Below are 20,397 nucleotides of genomic sequence, written 5' to 3'. Positions count from 1 at the left end.
TACACAAAATATACTCTATCAAAAGCTTTAGTCAAGTCCATAAAGCACAAGACAAATATGACATTAGTTATTGATCTGCCTTTCCTAAAACCTTATTGTTCTTCAGCATTTGTTATGATATTTTCTAGATTAATTTTTAGTATGTTTGTAGATAGCTTCATAGAACTGTCCAACAGTGTTATGCCGCGATAGTTTTCAGGGTTAGTTTTTGCTCCTTTTAATAATAATAATAATAATCTTTTCCAGGAGTATAGTTGTTTAAAATATTTCTGCCAATTAATTCTTATTGATTAATAATGAAACTTAAAAAATTATTTTTTGCCCCGCCATCTATTTTACTAAAAATAAGTTTGAATGTTATAAAGTAAATACATAGAGGTCGCCAAACAATCAAAACACAATAGACGCAACCAATTGAACTCTGATCGTCAATCGCAAAGATTTACATAATGTTTTGGGGGCGTAGTTCCATTTTAATCTAAGCGTCAGCAACAATTATCTCTAAAAAAACACACACATCATAACGGTGGGTGTGTTTCTTATAAATCGCGAACCGTCCGTCTGTTATTGCATCAGAAGTGGTGCGCGGCTGGAATCGGCCAATAGAAAGGTTCGATTTATCGCGGTCGGAGCGGAGCGGGGTGATACTTTAATGACGTTGAAAATAATAAATACGGCAGCGATTTTAACTTGAATACTATTGTACCGTTATATGACGTTAAAATAAGGTTAACTGCAGAAATGGCACCGACAACGACGACGAGAACAGGGGAAATCGAAGCGATTTTTTTCGATTTGGACAATACGTTGATTGAAACGAGGAAAGGCGATAAACTTGCTTGTAATAAGGTAAGAATTTTCTTTTCATTTTTTAAAGTTTGCTGATTGATATCTTTGCGAATGACAGATGACAGATTCATTTGACAGTTTAGTTAAGGTTAGATCAGCTGATGTCACACAAGTTTTTTTAGGTTAGGTTTCTTCTCGGTTCGTTTTACCAAAGAAAGTTCTCTCTTCTCGTGGAGAATATACTGTATAGATGTGTGTGTGTGACTATAAATAAAGTGAGACGTTTCCGAAATTAGAAGACCTGGGGTTTGCCCACTAAATATAACCTCTTCAGTCTCAGTTGTCAAACTGAGCCGGTTGGTGCGTGTGGTGTCGGAGAAAATCAAGGTTTTTCCGAAAACGTATAAAAAAGTTAATAATAAACGCAGACAAGATGTCTGGACAAATTTCGGACGCGGTTAAAAAGTGTATCGCAATTTTGCAAAATGCGACGAATGATACTGAAAAATTTGCCGCTCTTTTTATGGTAACAAAATTGGTTAAAGGTAAAGACTGTAACGCGACAGCGAAGAAAGCCATATTCGAAGCGATAGGATTTAAATTCCTAAAACGATTATTATTAACGTCCGATGTTCCCGTTGATTGTCCACCGGCAATTTATAAATCCGTAGCTTTATCAATTCTAACCGTTTTTTGTAACGAACCAGAATTAGCGACACACCCGGAAATGCTAGCAAATATTCCCGTATTTTTGGATATAGTACAACAAGCAGATGCGAGTGATTACGACGATAACTTGATTATCGTCGGAGAAGCTTACGGTTGTTTAAAAAGTATAGCAGAACACGAACCAGGACAAAAAGCTTTATTTGATGTTGGAGCTGTTTCGAAAATGTCCGAAATTTACGCCCAGCAAAGTTTTCAAACCGACGAAGCTTTAAACATTCTTGTTATGCTGGTGACAAAGTTTGGATCGAAATCATGGGATCGAAATAATCCGAAAAGTTTTCATACCATCGTGAATAAAATCGCTTTGGATTTTGAAACAGATCACGACGAACGAAAATTCGAATTATGTACGATTTTAAATGGGTTATTATTTAATTGTCCGAGGAAAGAAATTGCGAAAACTGCGAACGATGAAATTTGGCCAATGAGCATCTATAAAGGATTAACAGATATTTTACAAAGTAAAATCGGTAAACAACAAAGAAACCCCGCTTTAATATTAGCCTCTACGATGATTGATTTGCTTGGAATTGAATTTGTTATAAACGAAGAAAAACCGGAAGATAAACCAAAACAATTCTTTTTGTTATTGATTCAATTGGCGGCGATCGAAATAAGAATGCAATTGGATGGAAAAAGTTTACAACAAGCTTTCACACAAGGTGAATTAGTAACCGGTTGTTATATTATTTTGGAGTTATCAATTAATTATATATCAACTGATCAATTAGATTTGGATCAAAAAGAAAAACAAACTTTGTATACCGGTTTAAAAGGTGCTTTTTCGGCCATCATTGGCTTATTAACAAAAGTTTCAAATGATAAAAACGCGAATAATCTTCCTATAAATGAAAAATTATTTATTTGTGGCACTGTAAGAGTTTTAGTTGCTTGGTTAGCACAAGAAACGTCGGCAATGCGACCTCAAGTTTATCAATTATTGCCGTTTATGTTACGGTTATGTAATGAAACATTTAGAGCATGTAAAGAACGTCGTTTAGCCGAAAAATCTGGAACTAATCTTGAATTAAATCCTTTATCGCAATTTGATATTCTTCGAATTACTCTCCCTGCATTGTGCCATCTAGCGGTAGAAGATGAAGCGAGAAAAATATTATTTAAACTTCAACAAGAAGACGTTTTATTTGAATGTTTTCAATTTCATTGGTCGATTGTTCATTATAAAAGACCTCCGGTGCCAAGATCTGAGCGTTTAAAAGTTTTAAATCAACCCCCTCCTGAATTAACACCTGATATTCTTGAAGAAATGCAAGATTCTCGTGCGGCTATGATAAGTACTTGTAATATTTTCATGAATTTAACCGTCTTAGAACCAAAAATTGTTGAAGATTCAACGGTTTTTAATAACTTAATGAAATTTTTGTTTGAAAATTTACCGGAATTAAAAGATATCCCGGAAAATTTGGTTTTACACGGAAATTTAGCCGTCCTCGGGTTACTCCTTCTAAAACAACAATCAAAACGAATCAAACAAAATGATTTTTCAATTTGTCGCTATATCCAGGCTACAATTCGATTCCTTTGGGATGCGTATACAATTGACGAATCAAATGATCCTTCCGCTTTAGTTGTTGCGATGTCTTACAAAGAAAAATGGATGGAATTAATGGAACTATGGTTTTTGGGGATGCAAACGATGTCCGGAGTTTTAACATTAATTCCGTGGATTAGCGATTTTGCAATTGAAAGCGGTTGGGCTGAAGGTATCGTGAATACGTTGAAGAAAGTTAAAGTCGGCGCGTTACAGCCGAACGTGAAGTCGGCTTATGAAGATTTTTTGTGTCATTTGGTTGAAGCTAATAAGAATGTTGTTGATGTTTTGAAGAAGGCGAACGCTTTAACGATGTGCAGAAATCACCGATTTATGGAGTTGGGAAAGAAATTGTTTGGGGATTAATTTTTTTTGTTTGTCTTTAAAATTATTTTTTTATCGATAAGAAAAAAAGTCGCAAAAAATAAATTGTGGGTGTTGTTATTGTCGAGTTTAAAACAATATTAAATCCGATTTTTTTATGTTCCTTTTAAATATCTAAGGGTTTTCATGTTTTTTAATAAAATTTTTTTGCTCGCTCCTCTTTTTTTATGTATAACCAATTTTTACTTGATAAAAAATACATTTATTTATTAAAAATTTGATTCTTTTTTGTTTTATTTAACCCAGACAGCGTTAGATTGTTGTATATTTTTATTGAATTTACCCAAATGTTTCTAGGTCTAGTGTTAGTTCTAGTCCTAGTGCTAGATCTAGTTTTAATTGTTATTCAGCGTTATTGTACACTATTATTGAACTAAAAGTAACCCGAATATTTCTGTTCCAGGTCTAATGTTAGTTCTAGTGACAGTGCAAGTGTAAAACTAGAATTAACACTATTCCTAGAACTAGAATCATTCGGGTTTAGCCGTCTTTAGAGACGTGCGGCTAAACCCGAATGTTTCTAGTTCTAGGTATAGTGTTAGTTCTAGTTTTACTTGTTGTTCAGTGCTAAACAATATTTTTATTGAACTAAAAGTAGAACTAATTCTAGACCAAGAACTGGGATCATTCGGTTTTAGCCGTCTTATGAGACGCATGGCTAAACCCGAATATTTCTAGTTCTAGGTCTAATGTTAGTTCTAGTGACAGTGAAAGTGTAAAACTAGAATTACACCTAAACACTACACCTAGAACTATAATCATTCGAATTTAGCCGTGCATCTTCAGAAGAACCGTTCTACATCTAGTGTTAGTTCTAGTTTTACTTGTTATTCAGTGCTGGATTGTTGTATATTTTTATTGAAGCAAAACTAGAACTAACATTAGAACTATAAACATTCCAATTTAGCCATGTTAGAGACGCGCGGCAAAACCCTTACTTTTTTTGGTTGTTCCGATACAAAGCAGACAGCTTCTTTTCGGTTTCTTTATTTCCCTATAAAATATGAATAATTATATATATAAAAAAGGAAGAGACTTATTCTTTCTCTTGAATAACGATTATGTGGAACTCCTGGTCATTTGCGACTACGAGTTCTTGCTTCTTCGATTCTAATCTCAAAAACATCAGATCATTCGACGGTTCAAGATCTCTTAAGACTCCGTTGGCGCAAATCAATAATTGACCTACTTCATGTACATATTGCATAGTGGTTGTAGTGTCTAACGTAGTTAATTGAGGTATACCTTCCCCATTTGTCATTATTGTACCGACGACTCCATGAAGATGTTGAACTCTATCGATCGAACTTTTGATATCTTCTTGCATATGATCTTCTATCGACATTATGTTGAAGAGAACTAAGATGAAGAATTCGAAGAAATGAAGAAATCGGTTTTTTGTTGAAATATAATGGAGGTAAGAAAGAAAAATCAATTGTGACTAGAATGTCACAGGAAATTAATAACAGTGACACTTTTGTTTTATTATTTTACAGTAATCTTTGATACTAAAATATTAAACTTTTAGGAATTTGACATTTAAATTTATCATAAAGTAGCGTAAGTTATCACTCCATCTTTTTTTTATCAACCTTGACTTTGTTATGCCGGAATTTTTTACTATTCATGTCCATCAAGTCTATACCTCTATTTACTATAAGTCTATCTAGTAGTATACCTCATCGATTCTGACACTATGTATACAATAGAAATTGTTGTTAAGAATTTTCTGTTTTCTTTCTGCCATAAAATGGATCTTTTGCAATATACATCAATATGATTATTTTTGCTGAGGGGTGCGGGAGGTTTAGGGCAATTCTAGGCACTTCATGAACCTTAGTATTGCTCCAAGGTGTTGTTCCTTTATGTTAGCAGGTGTTAGGCCAACCTTTCCGAAAATTTGGTATCTTAGGCGGCACTTTATCCGCCTTTTAATTGCTGTCAATATCTTTGTGACCTGAAACCCACCATAGAGTAACTTCATTGTCCCTGGCGAGTTTTCTCTGGTTGCCGGTATATTCTTTGCCCAGTGCGGATTCACACGTGTAGGCCTGAATTAGCCTTACGACGGTCCGACTGTTTGTGAAAATGTTTATCGATGCACCTTTCTACCCTTTTCAAGTTTCAAAACGGTGCAAAAGTTTATGGAAAGAACTTCAAGTATTTGAATAACATGACCTGTTTTATGCGCATGTAATTTCCCTTTTTAATAAACCCTTAAAAAGTATGAAAGTTTTGCAGAAAATTGGAAGATTAGATGATTTTTAATATTAAGAAAATTTTTTATATGTTTTTACAACAATACTTAATGTAAATTTATACATTTAACGTTGGTAAAGAAATTTTAGTTGGAAGCCGTTGTTAATGAGGACATATTTTGCATATTATGTCAGAATAATTTTAATTGCATACAAAAATGTTATTTATAATGAAGGACAAATATAACAATAATTGGTTCGTTAAACGTATAGTTTATAAAAAAATAATTTTAAAACTAATACATTTTGTTTTATGGCATTAATATTAATTGTGTAGGCTAGATAGTTTTCTTCTTGTGAACACCGACGAAATGATGTTTAAATATAACGTGAACGTGTTTATTTTAGGTTTAGTTTCAAAGTTGTGGGGGTATACATACAACACGACTACACATTATTGGGCAGATTGCCACGTGGAAAGTATAAATAGTGGCGATATAAACGGAAATAAAATCATCTATATCCAAAGACTTTCTTTCTTTCCATCTTTCTTTAAAAAAAATTTTTTAATAAAGCTTTTAATGCTAATTTAAATGTTAAATAATATTTTTTATAAAATTTTCTAGAATATTTCATAACGTATAACGTAATTGTTTATGTTGATCGAACTAACATACATATTGCGTTTTATGTAGTTTTTTTAGTTGGACGTAATGACAGCGTCATCGTAGTTTTACAATTAAAAACAACATAAAAAATAGATATCGTTTAACGGATTATTGATAGTTTTAAGATTTTAACGGGAGATATTTTCGTTATTGAAAATATTATCAATTTAAAAAATTTCTGATCTATACCAATAAGTTTATCGAAAATTCTTATCAAAAATCGAATATTTCCTCAAATAAAACATCTAAAGTTCACGCTTCGATCTATCTTTAGATCCAATTTCAAAAAACGTTACAAAATAATTTAATAATGTGATAAGGATTGCAGAAATAAATTTGATTTTTTTAATTCTTTTTATTAATCTTTGTAGAAGTTGCCGAATTTGCTATCTTAAAAGTAATTAGTTATTTTTAACATTCCACTTTGAATATGAATAAATAAATTGACTATGAGAAAGGAATTTATAATGTCTGTCGTTCTCTTTTTGCGTGTATATTTTGTGTAGGTTCGTGGAAAATTTAACGTTCTATTTCTGGTTTTAACGGATTTCTAGAAACTGAACGGTTGCCAACCGAGTTTCTATACTGTTTATTTGTCCATAAAAGTATTGATCGTGAACAATCTCTGAAATTTTAAACTTCTAATTAATTATAATTAAATAAAAGTGTACGAAATATAATTTCTTAATGTTCGATCTATTTTTCAAATGTTGTTGAAGTAATCTTGCGAATATACATAATACAATGTTCACCAAAAACTCAGATACACCCTGTTTTTTTAGTTCCATTACATCTACGTTTCTGAAACATGTTTTTTTACATAACAAATTCTTTATACAAAAATAAGTTGATTTTGATAAAGGTTATTGCAATCAATGTGTTTTCTTTTAACTCATTTATCTGTGGTAGTTTTGAATGTATTACCGAATTTATCAAAACCATAAGTGAAGCTGTTTTTGTTATGAGTTTGGTCATGGAAATTTTAGGATTGTATCGGATTAGGTTTACAACGTTTGATGAACTAAAAGTTATATAGGTAGCTGTACAGCAACAAATACATAATTGAGTACAAAGCCAAACATAAAAGAAAACAATCTCTTTCTACCTTACCTTACTCATTGGCGGTATAGCTCCTGTAGAACCTCGACCTCCCTCACCACTCCTCCCTGCAAAGTGTGCAGCACCGCACTGCAGGTGCTGGAGGCTAAAGTATGCAGTTTCCAGCTTTGATTCTTTCCTCGATCATTAGTCCATTCTCATTATTCTCTGTTAAGAGTGATCCCAGTTATTCAAATGATGCCACCTTTAAAACTGTGGACATCCATTACATCTGACCCCCGTGTCTTATAATTACCAGTATGTGATTAATCTGAGTTTTCGTGACTCCATCAGATCTTCATGTGGCATTGTGGATGTCCTTATGAGAGAAGTATTCACTGCAAAGTTTATAAGCCCCCATTATCGTTTGACTCCAAATGCAGACTTTCCTTTCATGTTGTTGGTCTGTAGGTGCTTCTTTTTACTGTAAACCTAAAAAAGAACATGCAATCAACAAAAATAAATTATCCCCAAAGATAAAAAATCTCATGATCGCCCAACTCCACGGTTTCGGAAACAAATTATCCAAATAATTTCGTACATCTCGTGTACTGAGTGATTAATACTGTACCAAACCTATTGACATGTCAATAGATCATTTAAGATCAATCATTTAACTATTTAACACATTGTCATTGAGATCCATATATGAATGTCATTTTTGACGTAATCACGTGGCAGCCAATGTGTTAAAAAGGATGTTGAGAATCTACTGGTCCCTAGATGGCGACAGTTAGTAATTATAAAAATCGTCTACTAGCATAAAATAATCGTTAATATCAGTCGTTTTTGAAGATGGAAAATGTTGGTAGTAACCTCAATTTTATTTATCAATTTATCAAATTATAATAGTTTTATATCAAGATAACGGTATAACATTTCAAAACGTCGACATAAAAGTTTTATTTGATTTATTTAGCGATTTTAACAAAAGCTAAAACATGTAGGAGGCGAATCGTATCTAAATATAAATTGAAGACTGGAAGATAGCCAGAAATAACTACTCACTTACCACGTTTGAACAACGCCCATATACACATCTTGGCCATTTATAATCCATTTTAAATTAATTTTCATTAATTTAAAGTTATTTTTTTGGCCACACAACAACTATTTCAATTTATATTTAAGTACTCATATCAATCTTTTAGCATATACGTAGATTATAGAAAAATAGGTCAAAATGTAATAAATACAATATTTCATAAAATGTTTTGTAATAATTTAGTATTGCAAAAACAAGAATAAATAATGAGTAATCATCTTTTTCAATAACATTGTTTAACCGATTAAAAAGTCGAAAATATCGTTACGTATCGATTATGACGATAAGAAAGTACATACAAAAAAAGGAGAAATTAAAAAAAACTTTGTGTGTATGTAAATAAACATGATTTTAATGTCATTTAAAGGTCGTTTGTTGTTCTTGTTTATCTGGTCGATGGCCTTTCTTTTTTTTCCTCTTTTGAACTTTGTTGTAACAAGATAGATTTGTTTATTTTTTTTAATCAAGTTTTGTCTAAGTCTTCAATGTATACATCATTTTTTATTTATCAACAAGGTTTTTGATTGAAAATAATTAATTGAACAAAATATTCGTTCAACAATAATCTAATTTTTTAAATATCTAAAATCCTATAATTTAAATAATTAGCTCAATATACAATGACTTAAGCAATTTAATATCATCTTATCAGCGAACGATGTGTATTTATCTTTGTATTTTTAATTACGAACTTTGAGTTAAGATTTTTTTTAATTATAATCTCTCGAGTATTCCAAAAATTAAATGTATTGTTATTCGCCGTTAAATTTAACTTGAACACAACTTATGAATTAAATCATTGATAAAATCGTTCATTTTTTTCTTTGTTGTAGCTGACGGAAATTCTACGAGAAAAATATTCAATACCAAATGAAATATCAACAAAAATTTGCTCTAATTACTTAAGAGCATTTCGAAAATGTCCCGAAAACCCTTCCATGGATCTCGATGTTTGGAGAAAATTACTTTGGGCGCAAGCTTTAGGAAATGATTATAAAAATTTAGCAGGTAATTGTTTTTATTTTTATTAAACCGGGATTAATTTTATTTAAGAATTATTATTCTATTCATATACTACGAGAAAGTTTGTAGGTGAAGGTAGTGATTGAAAAGTAGTGAAATCCAATCTCTTCGTACTTCAATAATCGAAAGTTTTTTGTTAGAATGAAATGTTAAGAGGACTTCCGCAAACGCCAAATCAATTGATATGTAGTTGAAAGGTTATCGCTTTTTGTAAATTTTTATTTTAAGGTTTCAGATGTCTTATAAAATAATCTAAGGTTATCCACCATCCTTATATCTTTTTCAATTCTTCCCATCCATCTTATTATCACAATCTCATACCACCTCGAGCCTCCAATTGAGAATGCACAAGGGGCCCACTGGGGTCTAAGTGCGCGCATAAAAATTACGCACTCCACCACGCATACATACATAGTCACAATCTTATCTTCACTACATGCTGCCAATCCAGGCAACACCATTCTCTCCATAATAAGCTTTCTAATCTCTTCTCTAAATCCCCATTCTTTCCCTGCCAACACTGCTATTTTCCAATCATATTTGTCACTATATCTGTAACATATCTCACGTGCTCGACGAACTCACGTACTTAATCGCATTCACTATTCTTCACCTTCATATACCTACAAAACATCCCCATCAATTTCTCGCTGGTATACCCCAGCTTACAACATCTTGCCCACTCTTGGCATGCTTTCCAGAGTCTATCCCATCTTTTCTGTATCTTCCTAACCGATACATCAGCTGTAAGAATGATCTGGTCGTCGGCATAAACCTGCACCAGAACGTTCCCATCTTAACTCTATATATCGCATTCCATCACCTCGCATCTCATCTTTCTATAATCCTGAAAACTTTCTATTACACTCATCAAATACCTCGCGTACCATGTTTGTTATAGACCTCCCAGTATGCTTGGTACCAAAATGGGGTTCAAAGCATATAGGTCTTATTTGTTCCATTAGTATTTATTTCTCATCAGTATTCACATTTTCAAGAATCCATTCACTCTTAAACCTCTCCCACGTCTTCTGCACAACGACGCCGACGTAGCTTAGTCCGTTGCAGCCCGGTGTAATAATAATCTTATCTAACTCTTTTTCTGCACCTCTTTCACCTTCCTAATTATCCTTGTTCCTCCTCACTTCATTCACGCTCCTTTTATCCTCTCCCTATGCATCATTATCCTCCCACACTGACTCTCTTTTCGCTGTTACGTTTTTTTCTCTTATACTCTCTCCTTACACTCATAAACTTATTCCTCAACTTAATTAATCTTTGAATGGCCAGTTCTTTTTTTATCAGCTGATTTTACCGGATCAGTCGTATCAGATCTATCATTTTTTCTCCAATATTCGTAAATTAGAACTTTTTAAAATTAATTTTATAATTAAATTCCCTTTGTTCTAATATCTTAATTCCGATATCTAAAGCTAGGTTGATAACTTTTGACTCACTTTATACTTATTCGTAAGTTAATGATTAAAGATAATGATAAAGATGATTTAAGATAAAATTAAAATATAAACAGTTACTTTGTTTATTTACCAAACCGTTAAACAAGTTACAATTAGACAATACTTTTTTGCACTCATTTCCCACCTCTTAAGGCGACTACTAAATGTAAAACGGTTCCTCCTTTCAATTTGTAAGTGCTGATCGGTTGGTCGTCTTTGAGTTTTTTTCCTTGATAAATCAACCGTTGTTGGTCGTGTGGTATCCCTTCGAGTTCTTCAAGCTTTTCTTTAATAGTTTGAACGCGATCGGTCGGTTCGACGTCGACCTCAAGCTCGGTGCCGGTTAGTGTTAAAATTTTTAACATCATTTTCAAAACAAAAAATTTTGAAATACTGTCCAAAATGAAAAAATAAAATTAATAATTTGTCAAACGTAAACGTTGACAATTTCTTATTTTTTGAATTTACCAGGGGATTTTTTTTTTTCATTACAAACAGTCAACTTCAAAAAAATAATATTAAAATTAATATTTATCTTTTTTTTTCTAGATGAAATTTATTTAACTTGGATTCAATTGCGTTATCGTTATCTTGCCTTATCAACGGAAACATTAAAATTGTTAGAAAATTTAAGGAAAAACAACTACCTCTTGGGATTGATAACAAACGGACCATCTTGCGCTCAATGGGAAAAAATACAACGTTTGGACTTACGATCGCTGTTCGATATTATATTAGTTTCGGGAGATTTGCCATGGGAGAAACCTAATCAACGCATTTTTTATGAAGCTTGCGATTATTTAAAAGTAAAACCAAGTAAATGTTTGATGGTTGGCGATAAAATGGAAACCGATATTTTGGGTGGTATTCAAGCGAATTTGGGTGGAACCGTTTGGATACCTTTAACGCAGGATATTATTAATGAAGAGGAAGAAAAAAATAATTTTCGATTCCGTCCCGATTACGTTATCGATAATGTTAATGAATTAATTGATTTATTACTTCCAGTTTCCGAGAATAACGATAGGAAAAGGAATTTTGTAAGAATGGATATTTTTGATGGTAATAGTAACGGAAGTGATTGTTGTAGTTGAGTTCACTTTTCAATTTATTATTTAACAAACATTTTTAGTTGATCAACTAACCAATTAATGACATGACAAAATTGTAAATCTCAGTAGAGGCTTACAAATTATTATTAATTGAGCAACTATTAGTGTTAGTTATTTTGATTAGTTTTTCTTGTTGTTAGATCTTGTTAGGTTTTTATTATTATTACTTTTTTAAGTCCTTGGTAGATTTAGAACAAAATTGTTTCTAAATGAAAAATGAAGTAAATTTTTTTTGTTGATAAGCCTAAACAAAAAGGAAAATATCTCTGTGAAAATGGAAGAAGAGACAATATGTGATAAGAAAAACTGTGCTATATCATTAGTTACAACGATGTAACTAACATGAAAAAAAGTATATTTTTAGACTTTTTGAATAATTATAAGGTACAGAAACTATTTAAGTTATTAGGACGATGCTGATTATATTATTAGGTTTGTCCCAACATGCTACAAAACTGTTCATAAACTATTCTAAAATTTAATTAATAAATTTACTTAATATGTAAACAAAAAAGAAATACAATTCATAAAGTTGTTTATCATAACAAGTAATGTTGTGCACGCGTATTTCTCAACCATTTCATTAAATCACTTTTTACCAAGCAAATTATAACATAACAGGCCACCTTATACACAAACAAATTTATTTGAATCAAACTTCTCTCAATTTTTGGTAATAATACATATCTAAGAATGATAAATAAATTTGAATTTTAATTAAAAATAATATGATAAACGTTAAATATGTTGATAACAAAGACTACAAAGTCTAAATTTCAATTCTGATTCTGGATTAATTATAGAAATGAGATGACAGACATGTCACTGTATGAGTAATTAGAAATTAGTGTCATATAATTGTCTTGATATAGATATCAAGCATAATCGCCCCACAAGATTTCTGATTACTCACCAATTCATATTTCTAGAATCTTTGAACGATTTTCTGGCATGTTAGAAAAAACCTATTAATGCACAGTACGAGCTGATTTTTTAGATGATTTTGCAAAAGAACTTTAATATAATCATGTTTTCTAAAATCATCTAAAGTTTCATTTATAAAATTGTTAGATGCTTTTTTCAAAATAACCGCACAACTTCAAATTGGGAACATACAATTTCAACTTAGACAAAAATCAAATACACAATTTATATAATATGTTAATTATATATGTTATATTCTTTAAGCCCACTTTTACTATTCTCCTGATAAACTATCTAAGGGATAGTTATCATGGTTACAGCGGTTTTAAGCGCTTGTAATACATGATAACAAAATCAAACATACATGTAATAACATGTATGTTTGCTGCTCTATACTTTGTACCACGTAGTTTTTTTACTGTTTTTTCAATAAGCAGTGGTCGTTTTCACTAATGTGTTTGATAGCGTTCTCCAATCTTCGTTACTATTTTCGTTTTGGCCTAACTTTCTATCTGTTCAAATCTCTTCTCTGTTAGTTTTCATTTAGTTAGCACTCTCGCAACTCTGCCATGCTCCATCCTGTGTAGATGCCCCAGCTATTGCAGGCACTGTACCTTTATTATAAAACAAACTATATCCTTGTCCCTCATGCTATCCAGCTCGTGGTTCATCCTGATTCTCCAGCTACCAACTTCCTCTTGTATAGGACCGAAAATCTTACGGAGTATCTTTCGCTCAAACACTCTCAACGTGGTTTCGTTTCAGCTGCGTAGGTTATATTCAAAACCCGGTCTTTCTGTTGAGGATTTTTGAGACTTTTATTGGCGTAGTTGCAGTGATTGCAACTCATGACTCTTTATCGCTACTTCTTCCGCGACTCGACCTCTGCCGTTTCAGTGTCCCTTGGTAGGTGAATCGTGTCATCCCCTCGAATCTAAAGTTGACGATAAGTATTGTTGTTCCCTTGCTCTATCTCCTGCGCTAATTGTCATGTATCTCGTTTTATTATAGTTTATTCTTGGCCCTACTCCCATTGGCTGTTGGTTCAATTCTGCCTTCATTTCTGCTTATGCATATCTCCAGGTATGCAGATCAGAAGAAGGACAGACATTGGACCAGGTTTAAGAGGATAGACGAGATAGCATCGCCTCAGTTTGTCTAGAAATATTCGGTGTGGGCATCGTTATTATTGTGCAATGCACAAATTTGCAATTTTTAATATTTCACAGCTATCTCAAATTGAAATAGTTTATTCCCATTTTGAAACTGTTTTATTCCCAATTTGAAGTTGAAAAGATCTAGATTTTATTGTAATTTAGTTTAGATTTATTAAACAATTCTAGATTTTTTGATTTTTACTGGACTTGAGCATAAATGTTTATAAATCTTTCTGAATTTAATTAAATTTTAACATATTTTGTCAAATTTTTCCAAAATATACGTAAAACTGTAGTAGATTATTATTAATTATTTTGAAACTCTACTAGATTTCGAAAAAATCTAATCTTTGGTTTATTTTAATTTTATCTCATTAATTTTTTTTAATGTAACTATATTTCAATAGATTATGTCCATGAAACTTTATTGTACATTATATGTATACCAGATGTTACATGACTTTATATATTTAAGATAGTTTAGCGTATTGTTAAAGCATATTAGATTTTACTCGATGTAGATTATTAGAAAACATTTGTTACTTTTTTTGGTGTTAGGAAACATGTTTATTCTTTTGCTCATTACACATATAAAACTGTTATTTAAAAATCATCTTAATAATTAGCTCGTACGTTTGTAGTTCAGGGAGAATTTAATAAAAATAATTCCAGAGGGGCAAAATTTTGCAAGTATTAAAAATTGGATCGATAATTTAACAATTTAAAGTCGCCCTACAGATTTTAAAATAAATTTATTAATTTTTCAGTCGATTCTAATACTTAGTTTCAATTCCTATTTAATTTTTATATCAAATAGAGACTGATTTGTTAACGAATCTCTGCCAGTTTTCATTTTTCTTTATTTCAGACACAATTTAATTTTGCTCAAGACTAAACAAAAATTTAAAATTGAAACACAAAAATAAAAAAAAATTTATTGGTAGTTTTAGAAGTATCATATTTATAGTATCATAGAACGAATACTATTTACTAAGATGTTTTATTATTGTTACAAAAAATATAAATCAAAATAAAACCATTATATTTCATAATAATTGAATACGAAAATTAAAAAAAAAATAAGAACGGAGTCATCTGATGGTTAAGAAGTGCAAAATATATCTCAAAATAATAATTATTTCGTATATCATTCTGGTGGTGATGGTTTTTCTTTTTGTAGAAAACGTGTACCTGACTTTTATTATTAAATTTATTTAAACTAGAAAAACGTAGCTGCTTTTTGTTAGTAATAATTATGTATTCCAATTAGGCCAATTTAGTTTTATTTTAAAAATATTGTAACATAAATATTGTAAATAATTATTGTTTGTACCTAAACATATATATTCTTTTTGATTTGTAAAATAAGAATAAAACAATAAATAAAAATATCAATCAAGACTGATAAGAAAAAAAAAACAACTTCTTTTATTATCAAATCGAATATTTTAGTTTAAACAAAAAGATGTAAACATAAAATTTACTTTTACAACATAGAAATTGTAGTTGAAGTTATGAAACAACGCACAATACCAATTATAATTTGCCTCTTTCGATTCATTTGAAAATGTACTTTTGTATGCAGTTGCATATATCTAAATAACTAGATAAGGGTAATGTTATTTTTTTATCCCATATTTTTGTAATTTGCAATGTATATTCCTGTGTATGTGTAAAGAAAATTAAATAAATAATTAGTGAACTCAGAATCTCTTTCAATTAAATCATTAAATTACGCATAATAAAAATTTAAAGTGCAACGCAATTAATATTAAGGAATGGGATCAGTTTAACACCATTGATCAACAAGTTTTACATGAAGATGTTTAAAGAGGAAGAGTCCGTGGAAACCCCTCTACATGGTTGACACTTTCGTGAAATAGCACCATGGAAAAGAGCGACTCCATGAATTTCTATCTAAACTCACAATACTCCATTATTAAATTTACTATAGAATCGGAAGCTGCTAAACTGTTGCTAATCCTGGATGTTTTTTCCACTAGGAAGATAGGTGGGGGCATGGATCTGAGAGTGTATTGAAAGAAGAGACATAGGTAGCTGCAGGTTTCATCCCATCAGCACCCACAAGACAAGAGATCCGTGATTCAAGCTTTATTCTTGTGTGACAAAGAGAACTTAAAGAAAGAAGAAAGTTTCTTACAAGAAAGATGTACTGCAAAAGAACAGCTATAGGATGAGGGATATCCAAGGACCCACCAAACTATGCAAACAGAAGAAAAACTCTGTAAATACTACACCAGCTGGTTTTATCTGCTTTTCTTATGTTTAAGGTATGACGGGGCAGATTGCGAGGTGCCTGAAGAAGAATGATATCCTGGTAGGATGCGATTAGCAAAATACAGAACGCTTTTCCCTTAGCTAAACACAAACTAATCCTATTAATATATACAATATACAGGTGCTTCGCATTTGTGATTTTAAAGAAAAATGTTTCAAATGCAAGTTTCGTTATTAATCGTGGTGACGCATTATTTAGCGATATTTGCTTGTTTAGATTGTCTTTTGTTTCGTTGCTATGGCAACCAACATTATTATTTTAACAAGCAATCTAAACAAGCAAATACCATCAAAACATGTGCTACAACTAATAAAAGAATTTTTTATTTGAAACCTTTTTCTTTAAAACCACAAATGGCGAAATTATTAGCTATATTCATGACATTGACACACCTGTATTTTAACATATTATTCTAATAGAAACTAGTAGATAACCAGTTCTCTTAGGTCTATTACTACAATCTTTTAGTTAAATTTATCTTCTAGACAAACCCATCTACTAGCCAATCAGACCGTGTAAAATAGCCGTAACCGTGGTAATAATCCCTTAGATAGCTTAACCAGAAGATGGTAGTAACGCACCTAAATAAATCAGAATGGTTAATTTAGTGTTACCTATTAGATAAACATTATCTGATAGGTAAACTATCAATCAGTTTATCTAGTTGTTGATAAAGAAAACAAAATATTTCAGTTCATAATCAGGAATTTATTTTCAAATATTAAAAGAAAATTGTTAAAAAAACAAATCAGATAAAAAAATTCAGTATCAAAAAAAATACAGCATAAATGGAAATTCCTTTCTTTTAATACTCTTCTGCTCCTTCTCCTTCGCCTTCACCAGAATCCATTCCAACCTCTTCGTAATCCTTTTCAAGAGCGGCTAAATCTTCGCGAGCTTCGGAAAATTCACCTTCTTCCATACCTTCACCAACGTACCAATGAACGAAAGCGCGTTTAGCGTACATCAAATCGAATTTATGATCCAAACGGGCCCAAGCTTCAGCAATAGCAGTCGTGTTGGATAACATGCAGACGGCGCGTTGAACCTTAGCTAAATCTCCACCTGGGACAACTGTTGGTGGTTGATAGTTAATACCAACTTTGAAACCGGTTGGACACCAATCGACGAATTGGATGGTACGTTTAGTTTTGATGGTGGCAATCGCGGCGTTTACATCCTTAGGGACGACATCTCCACGATACAACATGCAACAAGCCATGTATTTACCATGACGAGGATCGCATTTTACCATTTGGTTGGCAGGTTCAAAACAAGCGTTGGTAATTTCAGCTACGGAAAGTTGTTCATGATAAGCTTTTTCAGCGGAAATAACAGGGGCGTATGTAACGAGAGGGAAATGGATACGAGGATATGGAACCAAGTTAGTTTGGAATTCAGTAAGGTCGACATTGAGGGCACCATCGAAACGTAAGGAAGCGGTGATGGAGGAAACAATTTGGCCAATCAAACGGTTCAAGTTGGTGTATGTAGGGCGCTCAATATCCAAATTACGTCTGCAGATGTCATAGATGGCTTCGTTGTCGACCATGAATGCGCAATCGGAATGTTCCAAGGTGGTGTGGGTGGTCAAGATGGAATTGTATGGCTCAACAACTGCTGTGGAAACCTGGGGAGCTGGGTAGATTGCAAATTCCAATTTAGATTTCTTTCCATAATCGACAGACAAACGTTCCATGAGTAAAGAAGTGAAGCCAGAACCAGTTCCACCTCCAAATGAGTGGAAAATCAAGAATCCTTGAAGACCAGTACATTGATCAGCCAATTTACGAATCCTGTCTAAAACCAAATCGACAATTTCTTTTCCAATCGTATAATGACCCCTGGCATAGTTATTGGCAGCATCTTCCTTTCCGGTGATAAGTTGTTCTGGGTGGAACAATTGTCTGTATGTTCCAGTTCTTACTTCATCAACAACAGTGGGTTCCAAATCAACGAAAACTGCGCGAGGAACGTGTTTCCCAGCACCAGTTTCGCTGAAGAAAGTGTTGAAACTGTCGTCGCCTCCCCCAACGGTTTTGTCACTGGGCATTTGCCCATCGGGTTGAATACCATGTTCAAGGCAGTACAACTCCCAGCAAGCGTTACCAATTTGGACGCCAGCTTGGCCAACATGAACTGAGATACATTCACGCTATAATAACAAAAATAACCACATAAAAATTTGATTCTCTGTATACATCTATTAATCATTTCATTTATTTATTTGAATTATCAAATTAATGGAAGTTCCTGTGATAAGAAACAATTAAGTGTAACATTATCATAAAATTAAATTGGAGATAAACTGGAATTAAACTGATAAAAATAAAAAATTTTATAAATTTCGTGAACTTTTTAAAATTGATTATTGGCTTTATCAAATTAATGGATATTTTTGTAATTAGAAACTATTAAAAACGAGATAAGAGTCTTATGATGAAGTTAAATTACTGAAATGACTATTAAAAGTTAAGAAAGGACTTTTAACTGCCAAAATTGAATTGAAAGCCCCTTTAATAAGGCACCAAAGCTGCCTATTATTGCTGAGTTAGGGATAACCTCAGTGCGTCAATTATAAGGAATATGCTTCAAGATGCAGATTGAAATGGTGGAGACAGGACGAAATTCAACGAGTAATGAACCAGAACATTGGATGAAATAATGAATGGTTTGATTCTTCAAAGTGTAATAAATAAACTATAGAAAATGAACTTACTATATTTGAATTAAGTATTTTTAGTCAAAATTTTTGTTACTCTAATGCCATGGGCTTGATGAGTAATAGCGTGACTAAAATAATTTAATAAATCGATAATGAAAGTTTCGATGATTAGAAACAATTCAAAATTAAAAACTTATTTAATTGATTTGTTTATAAAAACGTTTTAAAGTATAAACGATAATTTAATAGAATAATGCAAATAAAGTTTTAAATATGGTAATGGGCGAAGCCACGCCCTCAAAAATCTATGCCCCAAAAAAAAGTTATTTTTTTTTTAAATTTTACTATAAAATTTCTTGTTATTAATAAATAATTAACAATAAAACATCAAATGCACATTTAAAGTTTAAAAAACGAAGTTAACTTTTAACGAACTTTTTAGCCGTTACAGACGCCGGTAAAATGGCGGACATGAGACGATGTTTTTTTTTTAATCAACACAATTTTAAATTATTCTTTTCAATAAAGTGAAATAATTGAACAATTACAGCTAATAAAAAGGGTTTCTTACCATTTTGTTGAATTTTTCTTGGATAAATAACGGTTATTAAAAGATTCAGTTACGGTATGACCGAAGTGTGGTTTCCTAGGACCTTTCGACGACCAACTGTGCGGCAAGATCGGGCGCGGCTGGTATATATACCCTCGGCCACGTCATGACAAATGCTGCGATTTCATTGGTTCCCTACCTCATCGATCCATAACGGAAATGCAACGTTCTCCATCTGCTGACAGAAACGAACAAATCCATAATAGAAAAGTTTTTTTATTCAATTTTAATTTATGAATTCATCATGTTAATTAAACCATTTTTAGAATAAAACATTTAATTCTATGAAAATCTTTTTTGTTATGTTTTAATTTAATACATGAAATTAGTTTTAAAACATTTGCGGTCGATGACCGGTTAACTACGATATAATTTTTTTTTACAGTTAACTATGATCCTTTACTTAAAATAGTTTTCCATGAAAGATATAGCGTGTAAATTCGTTTTTTCTCTCGCATATGTATTGATTTTTAAACTCGAATGACATCATAATATATGGTGTCTATAAAAGGTTATGTTGGGAGCTCAACCTACTTATTATTACCGCCAACTGATTTCTTTATAAAAAGAAAACTGATTTAATTTCTTTTCTTAATCATTTGACCATTTCGATCACTATATTTAATAATTTCATAAAAAGAAATTTTTTTGGGGTTATATCAGATCGTTCAAGGTCATTCCACCGGT

The 20,397-nt window shown here is 31.9% G+C and overlaps 4 protein-coding genes across 4 annotated transcripts; 2 read left to right on the top strand and 2 right to left on the bottom strand.

Moving 5' to 3' along the window:
* The first annotated feature begins 416 nt into the window (after nucleotides 1–416).
* Nucleotides 417–15,845, top strand: LOC111422773 (N-acylneuraminate-9-phosphatase). Its single transcript, XM_023055999.2, has 3 exons — nucleotides 417–849; nucleotides 9,297–9,471; nucleotides 11,493–15,845. The coding sequence occupies exons 1-3, from the start codon at nucleotides 742–744 to the stop codon at nucleotides 12,035–12,037; spliced, it is 828 nt and encodes a 275-aa protein (XP_022911767.2). The 5' UTR covers nucleotides 417–741; the 3' UTR covers nucleotides 12,038–15,845.
* Nucleotides 875–3,675, top strand: LOC111422772 (neurochondrin). The gene has a single exon (XM_023055998.2). The coding sequence runs from the start codon at nucleotides 1,223–1,225 to the stop codon at nucleotides 3,434–3,436; it is 2,214 nt and encodes a 737-aa protein (XP_022911766.1). The 5' UTR covers nucleotides 875–1,222; the 3' UTR covers nucleotides 3,437–3,675.
* Nucleotides 11,011–11,390, bottom strand: LOC139430369 (ubiquitin-like protein NEDD8). The gene has a single exon (XM_071197242.1). The coding sequence runs from the start codon at nucleotides 11,309–11,311 to the stop codon at nucleotides 11,078–11,080; it is 234 nt and encodes a 77-aa protein (XP_071053343.1). The 5' UTR covers nucleotides 11,312–11,390; the 3' UTR covers nucleotides 11,011–11,077.
* A 1,277-nt stretch (nucleotides 15,846–17,122) lies between the features above and the next one.
* LOC111418884 (tubulin alpha-1 chain) lies at nucleotides 17,123–19,773 on the bottom strand. Its single transcript, XM_023051587.2, has 2 exons — nucleotides 19,672–19,773; nucleotides 17,123–18,590 (listed from the first exon to the last, which is right to left on the bottom strand). The coding sequence occupies exons 1-2, from the start codon at nucleotides 19,672–19,674 to the stop codon at nucleotides 17,241–17,243; spliced, it is 1,353 nt and encodes a 450-aa protein (XP_022907355.1). The 5' UTR covers nucleotides 19,675–19,773; the 3' UTR covers nucleotides 17,123–17,240.
* Between the last annotated feature and the right edge of the window lie 624 nt (nucleotides 19,774–20,397).

Source organism: Onthophagus taurus, chromosome 7, assembly GCF_036711975.1.
Source record: "Onthophagus taurus isolate NC chromosome 7, IU_Otau_3.0, whole genome shotgun sequence".
Lineage (NCBI taxonomy): Eukaryota > Metazoa > Arthropoda > Insecta > Coleoptera > Scarabaeidae > Onthophagus > Onthophagus taurus.
The sequence above is the reverse complement of the archived record's forward strand: the minus strand, read 5'-3'. Positions and strand labels throughout refer to the sequence as shown.

Bases quoted from the DNA above. Each gene is read 5' to 3' on its own strand.
- LOC111422773 (XM_023055999.2), top strand. From the start codon at position 742: ATGGCACCGACAACGACGACGAGAACAGGGGAAATCGAAGCGATTTTT. The intron at 850-9,296 runs GTAAGAATTTTC...TCTTTGTTGTAG, and splicing joins ATAAACTTGCTTGTAATAAG to CTGACGGAAATTCTACGAGA. The intron at 9,472-11,492 runs GTAATTGTTTTT...TTTTTTTTCTAG, and splicing joins TGATTATAAAAATTTAGCAG to ATGAAATTTATTTAACTTGG.
- LOC111422772 (XM_023055998.2), top strand. From the start codon at position 1,223: ATGTCTGGACAAATTTCGGACGCGGTTAAAAAGTGTATCGCAATTTTG.
- LOC139430369 (XM_071197242.1), bottom strand. From the start codon at position 11,311: ATGATGTTAAAAATTTTAACACTAACCGGCACCGAGCTTGAGGTCGAC.